The sequence below is a fragment of the Crocuta crocuta genome, unplaced genomic scaffold, assembly GCF_008692635.1.
Source record: "Crocuta crocuta isolate KB4526 unplaced genomic scaffold, BGI_CrCroc_1.0 scaffold529, whole genome shotgun sequence".
NCBI classification, from domain to species: domain Eukaryota; kingdom Metazoa; phylum Chordata; class Mammalia; order Carnivora; family Hyaenidae; genus Crocuta; species Crocuta crocuta.
Genome location: NW_027530362.1, coordinates 711,974 through 728,506, shown reverse-complemented (window position 1 = coordinate 728,506; position 16,533 = coordinate 711,974). Strand labels below are relative to the sequence as shown.

The 16,533-nt window shown below is 43.4% G+C and overlaps 1 protein-coding gene across 3 annotated transcripts in view; it reads left to right on the top strand.

The window, feature by feature from the left end:
* Window positions 1-16,128, top strand: part of MOB3B (MOB kinase activator 3B) — a 195,931-nt gene extending 179,803 nt beyond the window's left edge. For all 3 annotated transcript variants that reach the window (XM_077766095.1, XM_077766097.1, XM_077766096.1), the window contains exon 4: window positions 11,032-16,128. In XM_077766095.1, coding sequence (XP_077622221.1) covers window positions 11,032-11,061 — 30 coding nt within the window. In that variant the 3' untranslated portion in view covers window positions 11,062-16,128. The remainder of the gene's footprint in view (window positions 1-11,031) is intronic.
* The last annotated feature ends 405 nt before the right edge of the window (window positions 16,129-16,533 follow it).

Genomic DNA, 16,533 nt, shown 5'->3' with positions numbered 1-16,533 from the left:
TGGAAAGGCCAAGTGACAGAAGCCAGAAAATTCCTTACTCTGCCCTCCCACATCCAGTCTTCAAAGAGCAGCAACCTGATAGGTGGCCACTGGGCCACTTTGAAGCCTGCCACCTCCCTCTGAGGGAGTGGGTGCACTCAGACACCCTTTGCTCATCCCCAAAACAAGGGGCCTGAGGAGCATCTGCCAGAAACCAGTCCAGCTGGTCTGACACATGCAGGGTATGGGAGGGAGGGAGTCAGACACTTTACAGCTGTGTGGACCTCAAGCCAAGGGGGGCAGGCAGGGATGGGAAGGAGGAGGGAGGGGCGGCTGCCAGCCAGAGAGGCGAAGACTGTGCCTCGTGGGTTATAGGTTGCATCACTTTGAGCAGGAATCCGGTTGGATACATGCGCTGTCATGGCCAGGAGCTAATAGCGCCCCGGCAGGAAGGATAGTGTGGGGAGGACACGATTGTTCTATCTGCAGAGGAAGGTGGGATGTTACAGTCCATGGAGTGGCAGAACGGGGGTGGGGGGTACTCTGTGGAGCTTTGAGAGGAGATCCTGCGAAATGCGGTGATGGAACGTTTTGATTCACGCTCTCACTTTCGTGATTCCTGGTAAGACAGCCTGTGTCCATCTGGAAAGTGCCCATAACCCATCTCCTGTGGTTAAATGAGAGAGTTTTCAAAAATGTGCAGCTCTGCCTTTATGAGAATCAGTATAAATCAAGAGACTGAATATGTTTACATAAAGTGACTTATTTTTAATGCTTTCAGGATTTGGGAAAAGAAGAGCAGTTTGATTCTTGTATCATATGAATAAATATTCTCTGTGGGTGGCAGGTCCGTGTGTTTATCTATCCATACATATGTATACATATACTTGGGGGCACGCACATATGTGCGCACACACACACACACACCCCTCTGTTGGGGAACGCCCTCCGTGTCAGTAATGTGGGCTGCTGTTTAGGAACAGAATTAATCAAATAAATATTGTTCTTTCCTGTTTAGGGAGGTCTGGCCTGCCATGTTTCTATTTTTATTTCTTTTGGCTTATTTGCCACCCACATTCCTAAAAGAAAACAGAAAGAACGTTTTTAATTCCTGTGTGCTGGTTGGATCCCATGTATACTTTCAGCTGGGAGAATTCTTTTAAAAATTCTGTAATCTGGCTGCCCTGACTGCCTTACAAGAATTCAGACTTGGGGTGCTGACTGTGGGCCTCCCATGAATGAGTCCACCGGCCTCATCCCTGTTCCCATGGCCAGTGCTGACTGTGTATGCCCGCTGATAAACACAGCTGAGGAAGATCTATGCAGCACAAGGCCTTGGGATAGAAGTGGTGGACTGGTTAGGAAGACAGGTTTTCAAGTTTCCACATTGTCTATCCTCACTACTAACTATGTTACTTTGACCAAGGTCCTTAACCTGTGTCCCCTCATCTGTAAGATGAGGATAACACCACTCCCTACAGAAGATGGCACTAAGGACTGAATGAAATAATGAATGTCCAACATTGAGCGCAGCATCTGGCATAGAAGTGCAGGAAGTGATAGCTTCTATTCTGTTTGGAACACAGTAGACTTTCATTGATTCGTTAAGGCTCTTAACACCTTGACACCATTGCCCCAAACTTGTCCACTCCATCTTTTGTGACCTGACACTACTTCATTAATTCATTCATTCATTCATTCACTCATCAAGTTAGTTATGATGTATAAAGTCTTATTCCAAAAATAAATTTAAGGTGTTTGGTGTCAGTCTCCCACTGGAATGCCCTCTCAGGTCCCATGAAAGAGACACAACTATGTTAAGAAAGATAGTTTTAGGAAAACATTTAAGCCCAATGCTTGATCCTTGCACAAGGTACCTGCTCTCTACACCCTGGTCAGTTTGCCCTCCTGAACAGAAGCCCCCTGCCTATAGGACCCTGGAGAGAAACTGCATTGTCCTGGCTTCAAAGGCGCTGAGGGTGAAACAAGTCCCTGGAGCAGCAGAGGTCAGGGGGAGGGTGCTACAGAGATTCTGCAAGGTGGGCTCAAGGGCTGTGGTCCTGAGACACAGCAGCTTCCCTGGGGCCTGAGGGCAGGTGGGAGCTGCCCCCGACCTCTTAACCCCATTGTTTTCCACTGTCAACTGTCCAGCTTTCCCACAGGGATTGGGCTGGAAAGTAGATGGGGTATTTTGTTATTTGCTTGTTTGTTTTTCTTTCCTTCTTTCTTGTTCTGGGGATTTCCCCACAGCAAGCATCCTGGACTCCGTCTTGAAGAGAGACATACCCTCCAGAGCAGAATTACACCGCACCCCTGTCTGAGGGAGAGCTAGCTGCCAGGCCAATTCTTAGTAACCAGCTTTAGGGCCACTGGGACCCTCTTCTCTCTTTCCTTTCTCCGAGTCCTGGTCCCTTTCTCTGAATTGCTCTGTGTCCCATGGAGGCAGCTTGTAAACCTCACAGACCTATGAGCAGAGTACAAAAGGGTGAATAGGAGTGTTCTGGAAAGGAGAAGGGAATGGGGCTCTCCAGGCAGAAGAAGAAAGCACACAAAGATACAGAAGCAGACAGACGCAAGGTGTGTGTAAGACTGGAGAAAAGAACGAGGCAGATCCTGAGGTATCTGCAGTCTCTTTAACTTACTGGGACTTTATCTGGTAGGAGATGGAGATGAGTGGAAGCAAGTTTTATGCCCCTGTGGATTTTCAACAGCACCTTTCCAGCCAGCACTGCCGATGATACCAGCCGGGATCAGAGTGTGTCCTGGAATCACAGGGCAGTGTGGTATCACAGGGAATTCTGAGTCCTTCAGACTGGATAATTCGGAAACACCAGCTGGTGTTGACTCTTACACTGTAATGCCTTAGCACCATACCACCTTCCTCTTCTGAATCCACATCCCCTAGGGCCACACCTGCCATTCCTGGAATTCTTACTCATAGTGTCATGGTGCCCCAGGTAACTTCACTGACTCCTTGTCCCTTGATCTCAGACTGGCCCACACAGGTTAGCTGACTCTGGTTCTCACTCTCCTTGTTCCTCCAGCTAAATGGCCAGTTCCAAAGGGACTTGCTTTTGCTACCAGTGGGTTAGATCTCGAGATAAGGAGATAAATAATCTGCTTGACCTCCAGTGTAGCAACATGACCTGAGGGAAATGGGTGTTGGCAGGAGCGGAGGACCCTAGAGAGGCAGGTGGATTGCGGTGGTTCTGGTGAAATCTTGGCATGGACACCAGCAGTATAGTTGTTTGGAATGGAGGAGGGAAGGGGGCAAGACCCATGAGAGAAAGAGATTTTTCAAAATAGTTAACATTTTCAAAGCACCCACTTTTAGGGGGGGAAGTAGCTAATAACAAAAGAAACAAATGGACAATGTGGATCCAACTTGGATGTTTTCAAGTCTCTAAAAAATGGAATTTGTAGGATGAAAGACACCGCTGAAAGCTTTCTCTCTAACCTGGCCACCGCCCCTGCAAGGCTCAACCTCACTGTGGGGAATGAAATTTCTCCTGGTTACAGGGCTTCCTGTCAGCCACACCCTCACCCTCGAGCCAGAAATGCNGGGGGGGCGGCGGCTGGGCTGAGGCTGTGCTGCCGGTAGGTGGGCAAGGAGGCAATTTATAAAAAGAGCACCACACCTGATTGTTTTTCCTGGTGGACTCGCCGTGTTTCTTTGGTGTTTTTCAGCAACCATCACCTTAACATATTGCCTTTTAAATGTGTTGATGAAGCTGTTCCTGGAGAAGGCGAGTGCCTGTGCGCGTGTGTGGGTGTGATGGTGTGTGTATGTACACATACACTCTGTTAACTGAAAGGCAGTTTACTGCCCTCTTAGGGCCAACTCTAACAACAGATTGTCTATTCAAGCTAGCCCATTTTAAACCACTGGGTTTTTAATGGTGGCTAATGGGGGGAGGGACCGTTTATTTACATCAAGGTCATTTTCACAGTTTTCAGCCCCGTGTTCTCTCCTTACACTTCCAGCCTTCTGCACCCACCTTCCTTTCGTCTCCTTGTGCCCCTCTTCTTCCTCAGACATTTCCTTTTTTCCAATATTTCTTCCTCCTTGTTTCTCAGAATTAGCAGAGTTGGTGAAGTGAAAACAGTAGGCTTCAGAATGCTCTTGCCCGAATATTCGTCAAAACACTAGAAAAACCAAAGGCCCCACTGCTTTTCTTTTATTTCGCACCCCAGCAGAGTAATGGAAACAGTGTGTTTTGTGTTTGTTGGCTTATTTGTGTTCTTGAGTCCACCAAACCCGGGTGCAAATTCTTCCACTTGTTTGCTCTGTGAACTTGGGGAAGTTACCTCCATTCTCTCAACCTCCATTTCCTTGTCTGTCTATTAGACAGAAAAAAACAATTAGAAAAAGCAATGCATACTCTATAGAGTTTTGAAAAGAAGTCCATAAAATAAATGTAAATGTCTCTACCAAAGTGAGTTCTCAACACATGTTTCCCACCACCACTCGCTTTACTGAGTCATAGACCTAATCATTGTTTTTCTTCTTTGGATTTTAGTCTAATTAACACACAATTTTTTCAGCACCTGGTATGTGTCAGGCCTTGGGCACCAGGGCCCAAACAGATACAAGATATGATTCATCTCCTCAATGCGAACCCCATGCAGGAGCCAAGAAAGTAGTAAACTAGAACAATGTGAAGGGTGCTCTGGGCGCTGAGAGAAACCAGGAGAGGAGCATGGAAGACTTCTTGGGGACGGGGTGAGGAAGGCGGGAGAAGGTGTTCCTGAAGAGGCCACCCTGCTCAAGAGCCTTGAAGGATGTCGGAGTTGGGAGAAGGGTGTTCTGGAAGAAGAGGAACAAGCGACAGCGTGTACAGGAGGAGTTGCTGTGAACTCAGTGGGAGAGGAGAGCTGAAGAGGGACAGGGCGGCAGAGAGGTCGGAAGTCCAGATGGAAAAGGGCATTGAACACAACGGTTGGGACTTACTGGTTTGTAAACTGTGGACAGCTGTTAGCTCATAGCTTAGGGAAAGCCCATCACATGAGAGGGACTTTGCCTGAAGTGCCCTGAGCCAACTCTAAGACATCCTCATTTACACAGATTGCCTCCCTCAGATCAACACCAAGCGCCCAGAGTCCACTGCCAGGGTGCTGACCCCAGGGTGCTAATAACTGCTAACTTTGTGCCACTTCGGGCAAGTCTCCACTCTCTCACCATCTAGGTTTTTAGTCTCTGAAGTGAAGGTCTGAGACAATACCCACAAGTCCTCCGGGCTTTAACACTAGGCTGTGATTCTGTGATCATGCCACCATTTTTTAGAGTTTGTTGGTTTTTTGGGTTTTTTGGGTTATTTTTTGTTTTTGTTTTTCTGGGGGGTTTTTTTTGTGTTTTTTTAGTGTTTACTTATTTGAGAGGGAAAGAATGAGAGAGAGAGTGCTAGCAGGAGAGGGGCCAAGAGAAAGGGAGGGAGAGAATCCTAAGCAGACTCCTCGGTGATGTCAGTATAGACCATATTCGGAGTCTGTATCACAAACCTTGAGACCATAGCCTGAGCCAAGGTCAAGAGTTAGATGCTTAACCGACTGATTCACCCAGGCGTCCCTTCGAGCTTGTTTTATTTCTAATGTTAACTTAGTAAAATCACTATGTGAGTAGAATGACTGACACCGAGTAGACATCAATGCTTTCCCTTTGTTTTATGTGAAAAATAGATCACTAAAATGTGTGATGGTAAGTACAGTAAGCAAAGAGTCTCTTGGACTCTGGTAGTCACGGCTAGGTCAGCAATTATTTGTGCAGCCTCAATTAAGTTATTTCACGTCTCTTTGCTACCACTTACTCCCTGCCCTCCACCACCAGTTCTAAAAATGGCTGCCCTGGGAGATAAGAGTAAGTTTTGACTTTTAGAGGTCATGCAAGTTTGTTCTACAGATATCAAACACTTGTTCCAATGGCCAGGAAAGATCTCTATTTCAGTTTAAAAGTGTTTAGAACAGAAGAGCTTGAATATCTTATGCAGAAGATAGTCTGATTTCATCCACCACCCCCATTCCACACAAAAACTAGCCAAAAGTCATTTTAATTTTATTTCTAAAACTAAATATGATTTCAATTTGGAGGCTTGGTCTACTTCTATTTTTGTTGTTCTTTTAATTATTGGAGCTTATTTTCTTAGAAAAAACTTGCATGTGTATTAAAAATATTTAAAAATCCAGAAGAGACGCAAAGGGCAAATATCATAAACAGAAAACACACATCATTTCCTTCACCCAGAGATAAACTTACTCATCATGTTGGACTCATATTTTGTTTATACATTTTCCCAAAATAATTATATCAGGCTGTATATCAAAATATTTCTCCTCATATATTAATATATAACAAAGCCTTAAGGGTCTTTTCAGACTCAGGCAAAAAATGAAATGATGAGTTCCAATGCTGGTAGAAAGTGACAGGTGTGTGTAAAGTGATGGGGAACTGAAGAAGGGAGCTGAAGAACCCTTTCTGGAGGCTAACAGTTGAATCTTGAAGGATGTCTGTGTTTGCCAGTCACAGAAGAGCAGAAAGCATTTCTCAGATGGAAGAAAGAGCTAGAAAAACTTCTAGAAACCTTAATAGACTGTGCCCTGTTGGAAACAGGGGATGAGTTTGGATTGCCTCATGGGTGTGGTGCCTGAGTGGGTGGGGGTTCAACAGGAGGTAAGAAGAAGGGGGTGAGTCTGTTATGAACAGCTTTGCTTGCCAGGCCATGGAGTATGGAATTTGTTCTGTTGACAGTGGGAAACCAGGGACTTTACAAAATCAATTACTGCCTTACATTGAAGCAAATAATACTGAGTGAGCACAACCAAAACCCAGCTTTACACTTTCCTTAAGGATGGATTTTTTCAAATCCAGGTGCTTAAAAACATCTTCCTATACAAGCCAAATACAGTCTTCTTGAAAATTTCTCAGGAAATTCCCATCACCTCTGCAGAAGCTTTCGAAGTACCTTTTGGAGTTCTTTAGTGGTCTCCCCTCATACACATTGCATGTAGATGACTCCTACAATGGCAAATTCATTCCTAAAGAATGGTCTGGGCAAATGTTGTTTAGGCCACTCTCTGTGATGGGAAGGATTGTATTTGGTTTTGCTAGGTGACTTCGGGAGAGATTTGATGGTGACAAAAACTATGGAACCCAGTATTTGGCTGGTTCTTGGTTTGGGGGTTTTCCCTCAAAAACCGGTTGTTTCTTAACCAGCTCATTTGCGCCACCCAGTGGGAAAACGGTAGAATACAGCTTTGAAGGGTGGATCTAACTGAGTAGATGTTCTTCCTCAAAGACAGATCTGACCAGACAGATCTGACAATTCCTGGTCTGTTATTTCGCCCATTCTTTCCCTATAATAATGTTAGGAGACATCCCCATAAAGTTTTTCTCCTTCATTGTGAAGTGAAGAAAGCATTTGCAGTGAGGAAAGTCCTGGCTTTTCACAGACTAATGGCTTTAGATAATCCCATATCCTCTATCAAAGGGTTCCCGTGTGTGTGTGTGTGTGTGTGTGTGTGTGTGCGCGCGCGCGCGCACGTGTGATTCTTCCATATTTCTAGTGTCTGTAGTATTTTAGTGGCATAATTGTTTTTTATTGTTTACCCAGTGTACCTGTAATTCCTTATGGCATCCATCCAGGTAATGAAAAAATATCTTTGACATTTTGAAAATCCAAGAATGACTGCAACCATTTATAATTAATATATATCAATTAATATATGTCATTGTCTTCTGAATGCATCTTCATAAGAAATCCTCAGATGCTTTAAACCACAAATCACATGGTGTAGTGGAAATATCTGGCCTTTCCACTCAGGTACACCTGAGTTTAAGTCCTACCCCTTCCACTTTATGTGTGCCTTTGAGAAGTTACTGGCTGTCTCTGAGCCTGTGTCAGTGAACATGGCAAATCTCATTTCACAGGGTTAGTGTAAGAGTTATGGGTTGTAATGTCTGCAGGGCCATTGGGTCTAGGGGATAGCTGACCTTTGTCTGATGGAAGGCTCTGCACTTACCTGTTCTACTTGAGCGAATCAGTTCTGCTCAGAGGCCTGGATTCCTCATCTGTCAAATGAGGCCATAGTTCCTTCTCTTGGAGTTTTACAGATGCAATGACATAATACCTCCTTCACCCCCACCAAGTATCTGGCATCTCATAGGTGCTTAACAAATGCTAGTTCCTTTCTTTCCAAAAGTATTAACGCACTGCAAATAATGGCAGAATTAGTTATAAGGCCAAATTGTATTCATCCCATGATCTCTCCCCCAACACCTGTCTCTCTTGCTAGCTCAAATACTCACACAGGTGCACACCAGGCATTCCCACCTTGTTTTTTCCATCTTTGTCATCAGACAGTAACCAAAAGCACAAGAACTTTTGGAAACTTAACAAAGGAACAGCAAATTTATTTTAAGATTGTCACCATTTATTGCTATTCCTCACACCAAGTACATGAGTCCTTATTTGAGCAGTTAGGCATTTTCCTGTGTCCCCACTCCACTGCCCCATCCTGGCTCGGTCCTCTGCTCCAGCCACAGCACCACCAGACCATAGAGGTTACCACCTTAGCCACCCTTCCGCCCCAACTCTCCAGTCCCCTTCTCCACACATCACTCATCAGACTTCTTCTTTAAATTGCCCCCAGGGTGGTTAAGTGTCTGACTTCAGCTCAGGTTATGATCTCGCAGTTTGTGAGTGTAAACGTTGCATCAGGCTCTGTGTTGACGGCTCAGAGCCTGGAGCCTGCTTCAGATTCTGTGTCTCCCTCTCTCACTGCCCCTCCCACTCTGTCTCTCAAAAATAAGTAAATATTTTAATTAATTAATTAATTGATTTAGGGGCCCACCTAAGTGCGAATATTATCAGAGAAGTCTCTTCAAGCCTCTGCTTGCCCTGACAAGAAGTGATTGTTGCCATGTGTGTATTTCTGAAGAGAAGGAAATTAATGTATGTTGAGTCCGGGCATACCTTAACACTTTTAACCTTCCCAGTCACATTGTCAGGCAGGTATCACTGTTCCATTTTATAGATGAGGAGACTGAGGGCCCATTCATCGGTTCCTTAAACAAACATGTATTGAATATCAGTTGCCACCACCGGGAATAGAGCACACATGGCCCCTTCCTTTGTGGGTCTTACAGGATCTGACATGGGATGAATGAATCTAAGAGGCAGGGAGGAAACAAATGATAGACTCTTCCAGTTGTGAGGAAGGACACTATGAAAGGCAGAAAAGGGGGATATCTCCTATCTCAGAGCTCAGGGAGAGTATTCCTAAAGAAGAGACATTTCTGCTAAAACCTAAAGACTCAGGGAAGTCACACAGGTAGGTAGTGAGGACAGAAGTGACCTCTAAACGTGGGTGGAATTTGGAGACACCATGCCTCATGGCCTTTTCTCCTCTAAATATTTGCATTTATGTCACTGTATTTTAGCTTGTGGTCTACATTTCTTTCTCTCTGATAGATCATAGCTCCTTGCAAACAACAACCTCATCTCCCAGACACGTGGTACATAACGTAAATCATGAGCATAAGAACTTGGTCATTTAGTGTTTTAATATATGTATCTGTTATGTGGTTGCTTGTCTTTAATAATATTATGAGGATGCAAAAGTACCTAGACTATCCCATGTATATTCTGTTATTTCTTTAGCCAACACATTGGTATGGTTTTCTAAGAGAGTCTCTAAGCCCCTGGGCACTCCTGTTCTCAAACCCCTTTTACTCAGATGTTTTCTGTTTTATAAGCTGAGGTGATGGGGTCAGCACATGAGAGAGGTAGCTGCTCTAAGCAGCCCTGCAGCGGGTGGAACTTGAGAGCGGCTCATTCGTTTGCATACAATGATGTAAACTGTGTCCTTCCAAATGCTGCAGGGCACTGGGCTCATTCCCAGCCTATCCAGGCCATTCTTGGAGATGAAAGTGAAGTGGCTGCCCTGTGCCAGGCACTGTGTTAGGGCAGTGAATATAAAATGAATGGATGCTGGCGATTCCATGCATGTTTCTTTTCTTGACACACAGTGGCTCACAGTGGAGTAGGGCCCACAGATGCCCATAGTCCATGCATACAAACCGATGTACACACCAGCTCATTGCATGCAAGGCTCCAGGCTGGCACAGGTGAAGGAGTGGTTCACTCCACAGAGGCTGGGGCAGGAGTCTCAGAGGGTCTCCCAGGGCTCTTGAAAGTCGTCTTGGCTGAGTTGGGAAAATGAGTGGCAGTTAGCTAGGTAATGAGGGCAGGCTGTGGGAGGAGGAGGGCACACAGGCAAAGGGCTTCCCGATGCAGAGGCCCAGAGGAGAGCAGATTGCACATTAAGGATGTGCAGATGCTCACAAGAGCCAGAAGATGATGGAAATGAGTGAAAGGCCAGGTGGTTGCATGTCAGACATGTTGGTATATTCTTCGTGCCCATTAAAAAAGTCCTCTCTCCTACTTTACTTCACTTATACTCTCTTATGGTATCCTTCATTTTTCCATCTTTGACTGAAACTTAGGTAAAAAGAAATTGTTCTCTCCTATTAGAAAAGGAGCAGCCTAACTTGTTGGGATGAACACTGGGTGTTGTATGGAAGCAAATTTGACAATAAATTATATTAAATAAAAAGAAAAGAAAAGTAGCAGCCTAAATCTATGATAATATCAGTCAGAAATGATACTTGACTCCTCCTGGGGAGACAACTGGGAGTAGTGGGTACTGGGGCCAACTGGAGACCATATTCTCCATCTGAAGAGGACAGACATTCTTCAACTGCAGCTGTCCAGCGGCTCCAAATCTTGTAGTTAAAAAAAAAAAAGCGAGCAACCTGAAGTTTTGGTAAGTTAGCCAAGTTGTTGTTTTTTTAATATTGCTTTGATTAAAACAAAGACCAAAAAAAAAAAAAAACCTGCAGACCAAATGGAACACATTCATGTGCTGAGCCTTATCCATGACTGTGTTTGCAAGTTCTTGTTTAAAGGCCCCAGAGATTGTGAGGGCTATTTTTTAGAATCCTTCAACATGTCATCGCTTCTAGTCACTCCTAACCATCCTTCTCTCCCTGCTTTCCAGAAAGAGATGACGAGCAGGATGTGTCACTAACGCCCCACGTCCCCTTTGGAAGACAGAGGAAAGCTCTTCCCCCCTGGAGCCCTGTGCCGGCAGGAGGGAGCCCTCCCCCAGCCAAAATGGCACCTGCTTCCAGGAGCAGGAAAGGTGGAGAGGAGCGGTGATTCCTGAGAGATTCCTGAGAGACGTTCCCCACTCACCCCGTGTGCTCTTAACCCTCTGAGTGCTGCTAGCCACGGCCTGTGGACCTGTCTGACCACGGAGTGCGGGGAAGGACCGCCCCTCCCCCTGCTGGCTCTCAAGTGCCCTGAGGAAGCCTCTGCACTTACGTGTGCGTCACAGTCTGCCTGTGACCTGCCGCCTAAGCTTTACGGAATTCAGGTTTTGAGACTGAGACACTTACTTGTACTTTCCCACTCCTGTCTTGTCAACTGGCCGACTTTTCTGTACCGTGTCTTCTAAATACCGGGTGAATTTTGGAACTCTGGTTGAGCAGCAAGTTTGTCTATAACAAGCCTTCCTTTCTGGTCTTTGAAAGCGTCCACCCTGGTCTCATTCTATGGTTTAACTTCCTGCAGGACCATGAAGCCTTGAAGAGATCTGAGACCCCCACACTGCAGCCTCAGCAAGAATTCCCTAAGAGGCAGTTTTATCAGGGATCTCCCATGACCCCAGACAAACCTTAACTATGGGGAAGGGCCTGGCTGCTAGCATAAAGCTGATGAGTTAGCAGTTAACTCTGAATAGAATGTGCTTTTTTAATAGCCACACCATTCCTTGTCTCTTCTGTTCAATTTTTCTTCCTGTTTCCCAGAAGAGAGGAATAAAAGGAAGTTATAAATGACCAAGAATGATCAGCAAAAGCTCTGAGCCAGATTAGTGCAGTGTTTGTTCTTGAGCAAAGGGTAGGGAGTTCTGGCTATCTCTACATAATACTGAAATTTCAGTGAAAAAAAAATTAAATAAGTGCCATTGGCTCTTTGGTACAAGTAGCTCAGACACTCAGCTCATTGGCTTGTCACCTTCCCAGCTGGCCCTCTGAGCTCCTACGTCCAGCCCGTGTCTTCTTTCTCTTCCTCTGCACCCCCCCCTCCTCGACCGTATTATTTTAGGGCACAGAATTAATTTCTGCCCCTATGATTGTGCCACAGTTGCCAAGGCAACCGTGTAACTGGAGCTAACGTCCTTCTTCCATTCCTTCCCAGTTTTCCTATTCCAGTAAACAGAATAACACATTCTGTGCTACGTCCTGCCTTTTGAAACCCAAGTGAGTCTTAGCTGAAGAAACATTGCCTTCTCTGCTGCATTCACGGAACTGGTGGTGGTCCCGGGAGCCTGTGATCCGAGGGTGATAATACTCCGGCGATCTTTGGAATCTGACAAAATAGCCGTTGGTGGAGGGAAGTAGATAAGAATGTATTAGTGCATTTTAATGTAACACCGATTAAAGAATAACTAAACAAGTCTGATTTCGTTTCATTATATGCAATGTATTAAAGCCATTTGTGGCTGCCGCAGGAACCTAGAGAGCATGAAATCTTCCTTCGTCCAGAGAAAGGGCTGACTGTCTGGGCAGTGTGGCATTCTGCCCTCACCCGGCCAACTGACCTTTGCTTCTGATCTGGTCAGAGTTATCTCATGGAGTCCAAATGCTGCTACCTCTTTCCATATTGTTGTGCTTTGGTCCACACCAGACCCCCTCCCGCTTTTTTTTTGGCTTCCTAAGTAACTCTGAGAGGACAAGATAGGCAAAGATTCTTCTGAGCATCACTTTTGGCTGAAAGAATATGACCGTCCTAAGGATCCAGAGATCAGAGAAATAAGACCCCCCCCATTCCCAACCTATGCAATGCACTGTAAAGTACCGCATGGGAATGTTCCGGCAGAGGGACAGAGAAATGACAGCATGGAGCCCATGCCCTAGGAGGAACCCCACAGCTCTGCCATCATGGAAAACCATAGGACTTTTGCATTAAGAAGTTGACTATGTTCCTGCATTTCAGTAACGCCTAATCAAGCAGGACGCTGGACTCTGAAGACATTTGTTATTAATTCTTTTTAAGTTTGCTTCCTATTAACTGTCTGTGCATATGAAATTTCCATTCAATTTTAAAAAGACAAATATTTTTTAAACTTCTTGGCACAATTTCCTCCTGGTTATATTTCTAATTGCATTAATCAACTCCTCTAGGATAAAGTCTGGCAAACCACTCTTATTTTTTAATTACAGAGTGTTCCTTTTTCCTGCAGAACTTTGTTTGGCCAATTCTAAAGAAGATTATCACAAGCAATTTTATCTCTTTGACCTGACTGCATCCTAAGTACATTTCATTACAACCAGGGGAATCTGAGCCTCACATCCTGCATCTGCCTCCTAACCTGATGGGCTCTCCTTCATTTCGCACCATTTTTTTTTTAGTTGGATACATGCATCCACCACCTTTTTTTATTTCAAGAAATTTTAAAGTGGAAATTTCAGAGACAAGATTACAGTGAATATCCAAATCCCCTTCATTTATGCACATCAGTTGTTAAAATTTTTTAATTGTTGGCAGTTTCCATATATTTTCTTTTTCTGTAAATATACATTCTTATTGCTGAACCATTTCAAAATATGTTGCAGACATCGTAAAACTTTTAATACTTTGTCATTTGTCCCCAAAATGTTTATAGCTTTTGTTTGTTTACCCAGGATCCAATTATGAATCACATGTGGCATTTGTTGTCATTCTCTTTCGTTAATGGGTTAGAGTTCTTGCCTTATGTGTGTGTGTTTGTGTGTATGGCATGGTGGTGGTGGTTGTGGTGTATGTGTGTCATGACACTGACATTTTTTGTAGAATGTTCTACAATCTGGAATTTTTTTCCGATTTTTTTCCTCTTTATTAGACTCAGTTAAGCTTTTTTTTTTTTTTTTTTTTTTTTAAAAAGAATACTACAAGTGGTGTTTTGTTCCTATTGCATTTATCAGGAAGCATATGACCAGTTGTCTCTTTCCATGATATTAAACTTGGCCAGAGGGTTCAGGTGTTGTCTGCCTGATCCATTCATTATAAAGGTGCATAATCCATTAAGAAGCTCTGAAATTCAGCATGCACACATTTTATAGTTTGAGACAGTGCAAATATGCATTCCTTTCTTAATTTTCTCAGAGAGGTCCAGGATGTCCAAAATATTATAACCCTTGCAGTTAAATGATACAGCAATGACAAAGGATTCATAACTTCCCATTTAACAGAGGGAAGGGGAAGTAAGAAGGGCACTAGATTAGTATGCTGGCTAATGAGAGTCTGTATGATCCCTGTAGCAACCCCACTTTTTTTTTTCTCCCACCCTCAATGACTTCCCATTCAGATCCATGGTTTATTTTAGAGAGCATGCATTTTCATTAAGGTTGATTGCTCTCAAGGAAGCAAAAATTGTGGGGAGCATTGGGGGGATGGAGGGAGGAATCTTAGATATTACTGTGGGTTGTGGCCCTTCAAAGGGCCATAGTACATAAACAGAAAGCATATATGTGGTATTAAACTTTCACGAACATGATTAAGAATAAACTGTCTCAAAAGGCTCCTTAAGAGGTTGATAATGAAAAAATAGGTTAGGAAATACTCCTCTAGAGTCAGATTCTGCTTCATAGGTTGTTAACTCTCTCTTCCTGGAGTGTTTTCTCATTTCTGAGTGCTGGGATCAGTGGAAACAACTTCGAGAGATTCCTCCATCCATTCCTTCTACCCTCCCAAACACTATCAGTAACCTTACTGGTGAAAATCCCTTTCTCCTCCCGAAGACCTTCAAGCATAGACATTCTACAACATCTTTTGATGTACCCCCACTGAACATTTTACAACACCCAAAATCCTGCCATCTGACCTGAGCCAAACTATTATCTTTGGGTTTCAGCATACCTTTCCTAGTGTCTCACATTAAGAAAGGCAAAGATTATCTAGGATAAGAAGTGTGAGCAATGAGAGCTTTATTTGCATATCCACCAAGTATTTGAAGACTGTCACCAATGGGCTTCAGCCTCCTTTCCCTTCAGCTCTCCCAGGGGCAAAATTCTCACAGAAGCCCTGTTGCCCAGTTGCTAATATTTCTGCACCTCAACTTGAACCCTTCCCCAAGCTTTCCATGTTACTGAGCACTATAGAAGTAACCAGCAGTGAACGTGTAAGAAATTACCACATGCTTTCTCCAAACTCTATTGTGTCTTTGCTAAGTCATGACTTGCTTGCTAATACATTTGTAGCCATAACTCTATTATATTCAATTATTTTGGTTTATCTTCCTGAGTTTCCTTTCTACCTTTAATATTCCTCAGCAGAGAAGAATGTTGTTTTAACCACTTCTTTAATTGGCAAAGCACTGAGACTTGGATGGACCTCCTCTTGTATTTTTGTGGTGAATTAGGCCAAGTCATCATCTGGTCATTGTTGGAAGCACATCATTCCCTGTGGTCTCTGACCTTCCATCACTCCCACATCCCATGGGTATCACAGTGTGAGTGAAAGAAATATTATGGGACAAGTATATTCATGTCTTCAAGGAATGTGTACAAAGGCAAAATCACGAAAAGAAGTCGGGTGTGTGACTTGGATAATACTGTTGTCATTTGTGCTTGGCACATTTTGGTCCTTGATAAAATAGGTGATTCTCTCCTAGAATTAGCCAAACAAAGTGTTTTGGAAATAGAGGGGTTCTTTTCCCTGCTTTAAAAAATATATCAACAACAACAACAAAAACTTATAACAGGTTATTTCCCTATGAGCAGTTATTAATTCTGAGTGAGAAGTTTTTGATGACTAAATAAGGACTTTTATAACTTTTAGAGGGAAGAGTCCATTTCTAATCTGAAAGTTAAGCTGTTTTACTAGCTTTTAGTGTTCTAATGTTAAAGTTTTCCAGTATCTTTTCTAATATAATATAAAAAATGTTTACTGTATTTTAGTTCCATTTGAGATTAAATTAAGGATTTGACTCTAAGAACAAACTAACACAATTAGGCCAATTAGGAAAGCAAGAGGAAATGAAAGGGTATTTATGGAATCAGTTCATGTGAGCTTAGGGATTCAAATGTCATAAATAAAAGACACGTAACTATCATCTAGTCTGTCTTTTTTGTGTGTGCTCAATTTCTCTAACAAAAATGTTTTTTATTCTGCAGTGATCCTTGAACAGATAAATGAAAAGAAAACTTAACTCTACAAAAAGTAATTCAAAGTGTATTTGAGAACACACATACATATATTTGTATTTTAGCAGAAGTTCCTTTATACTCTTCAGATTTTCACAGGATGGTATGTCATGCATATAGTTTAATGTTGTACATCTTTTTCTTGTGGTAGAATTCAATATTAAATTTGATGACAATCTGGCATTGAAATATAATAAACCTTGACTATAGAAATAGCTCATCAATCAGAATAAGTAAACCTGAGTTTTAACCTCAGGTTTGCCACTGCCTTCCTCATGTGACCTTGAATATCATATTTAATTGTTCTTTGTCTC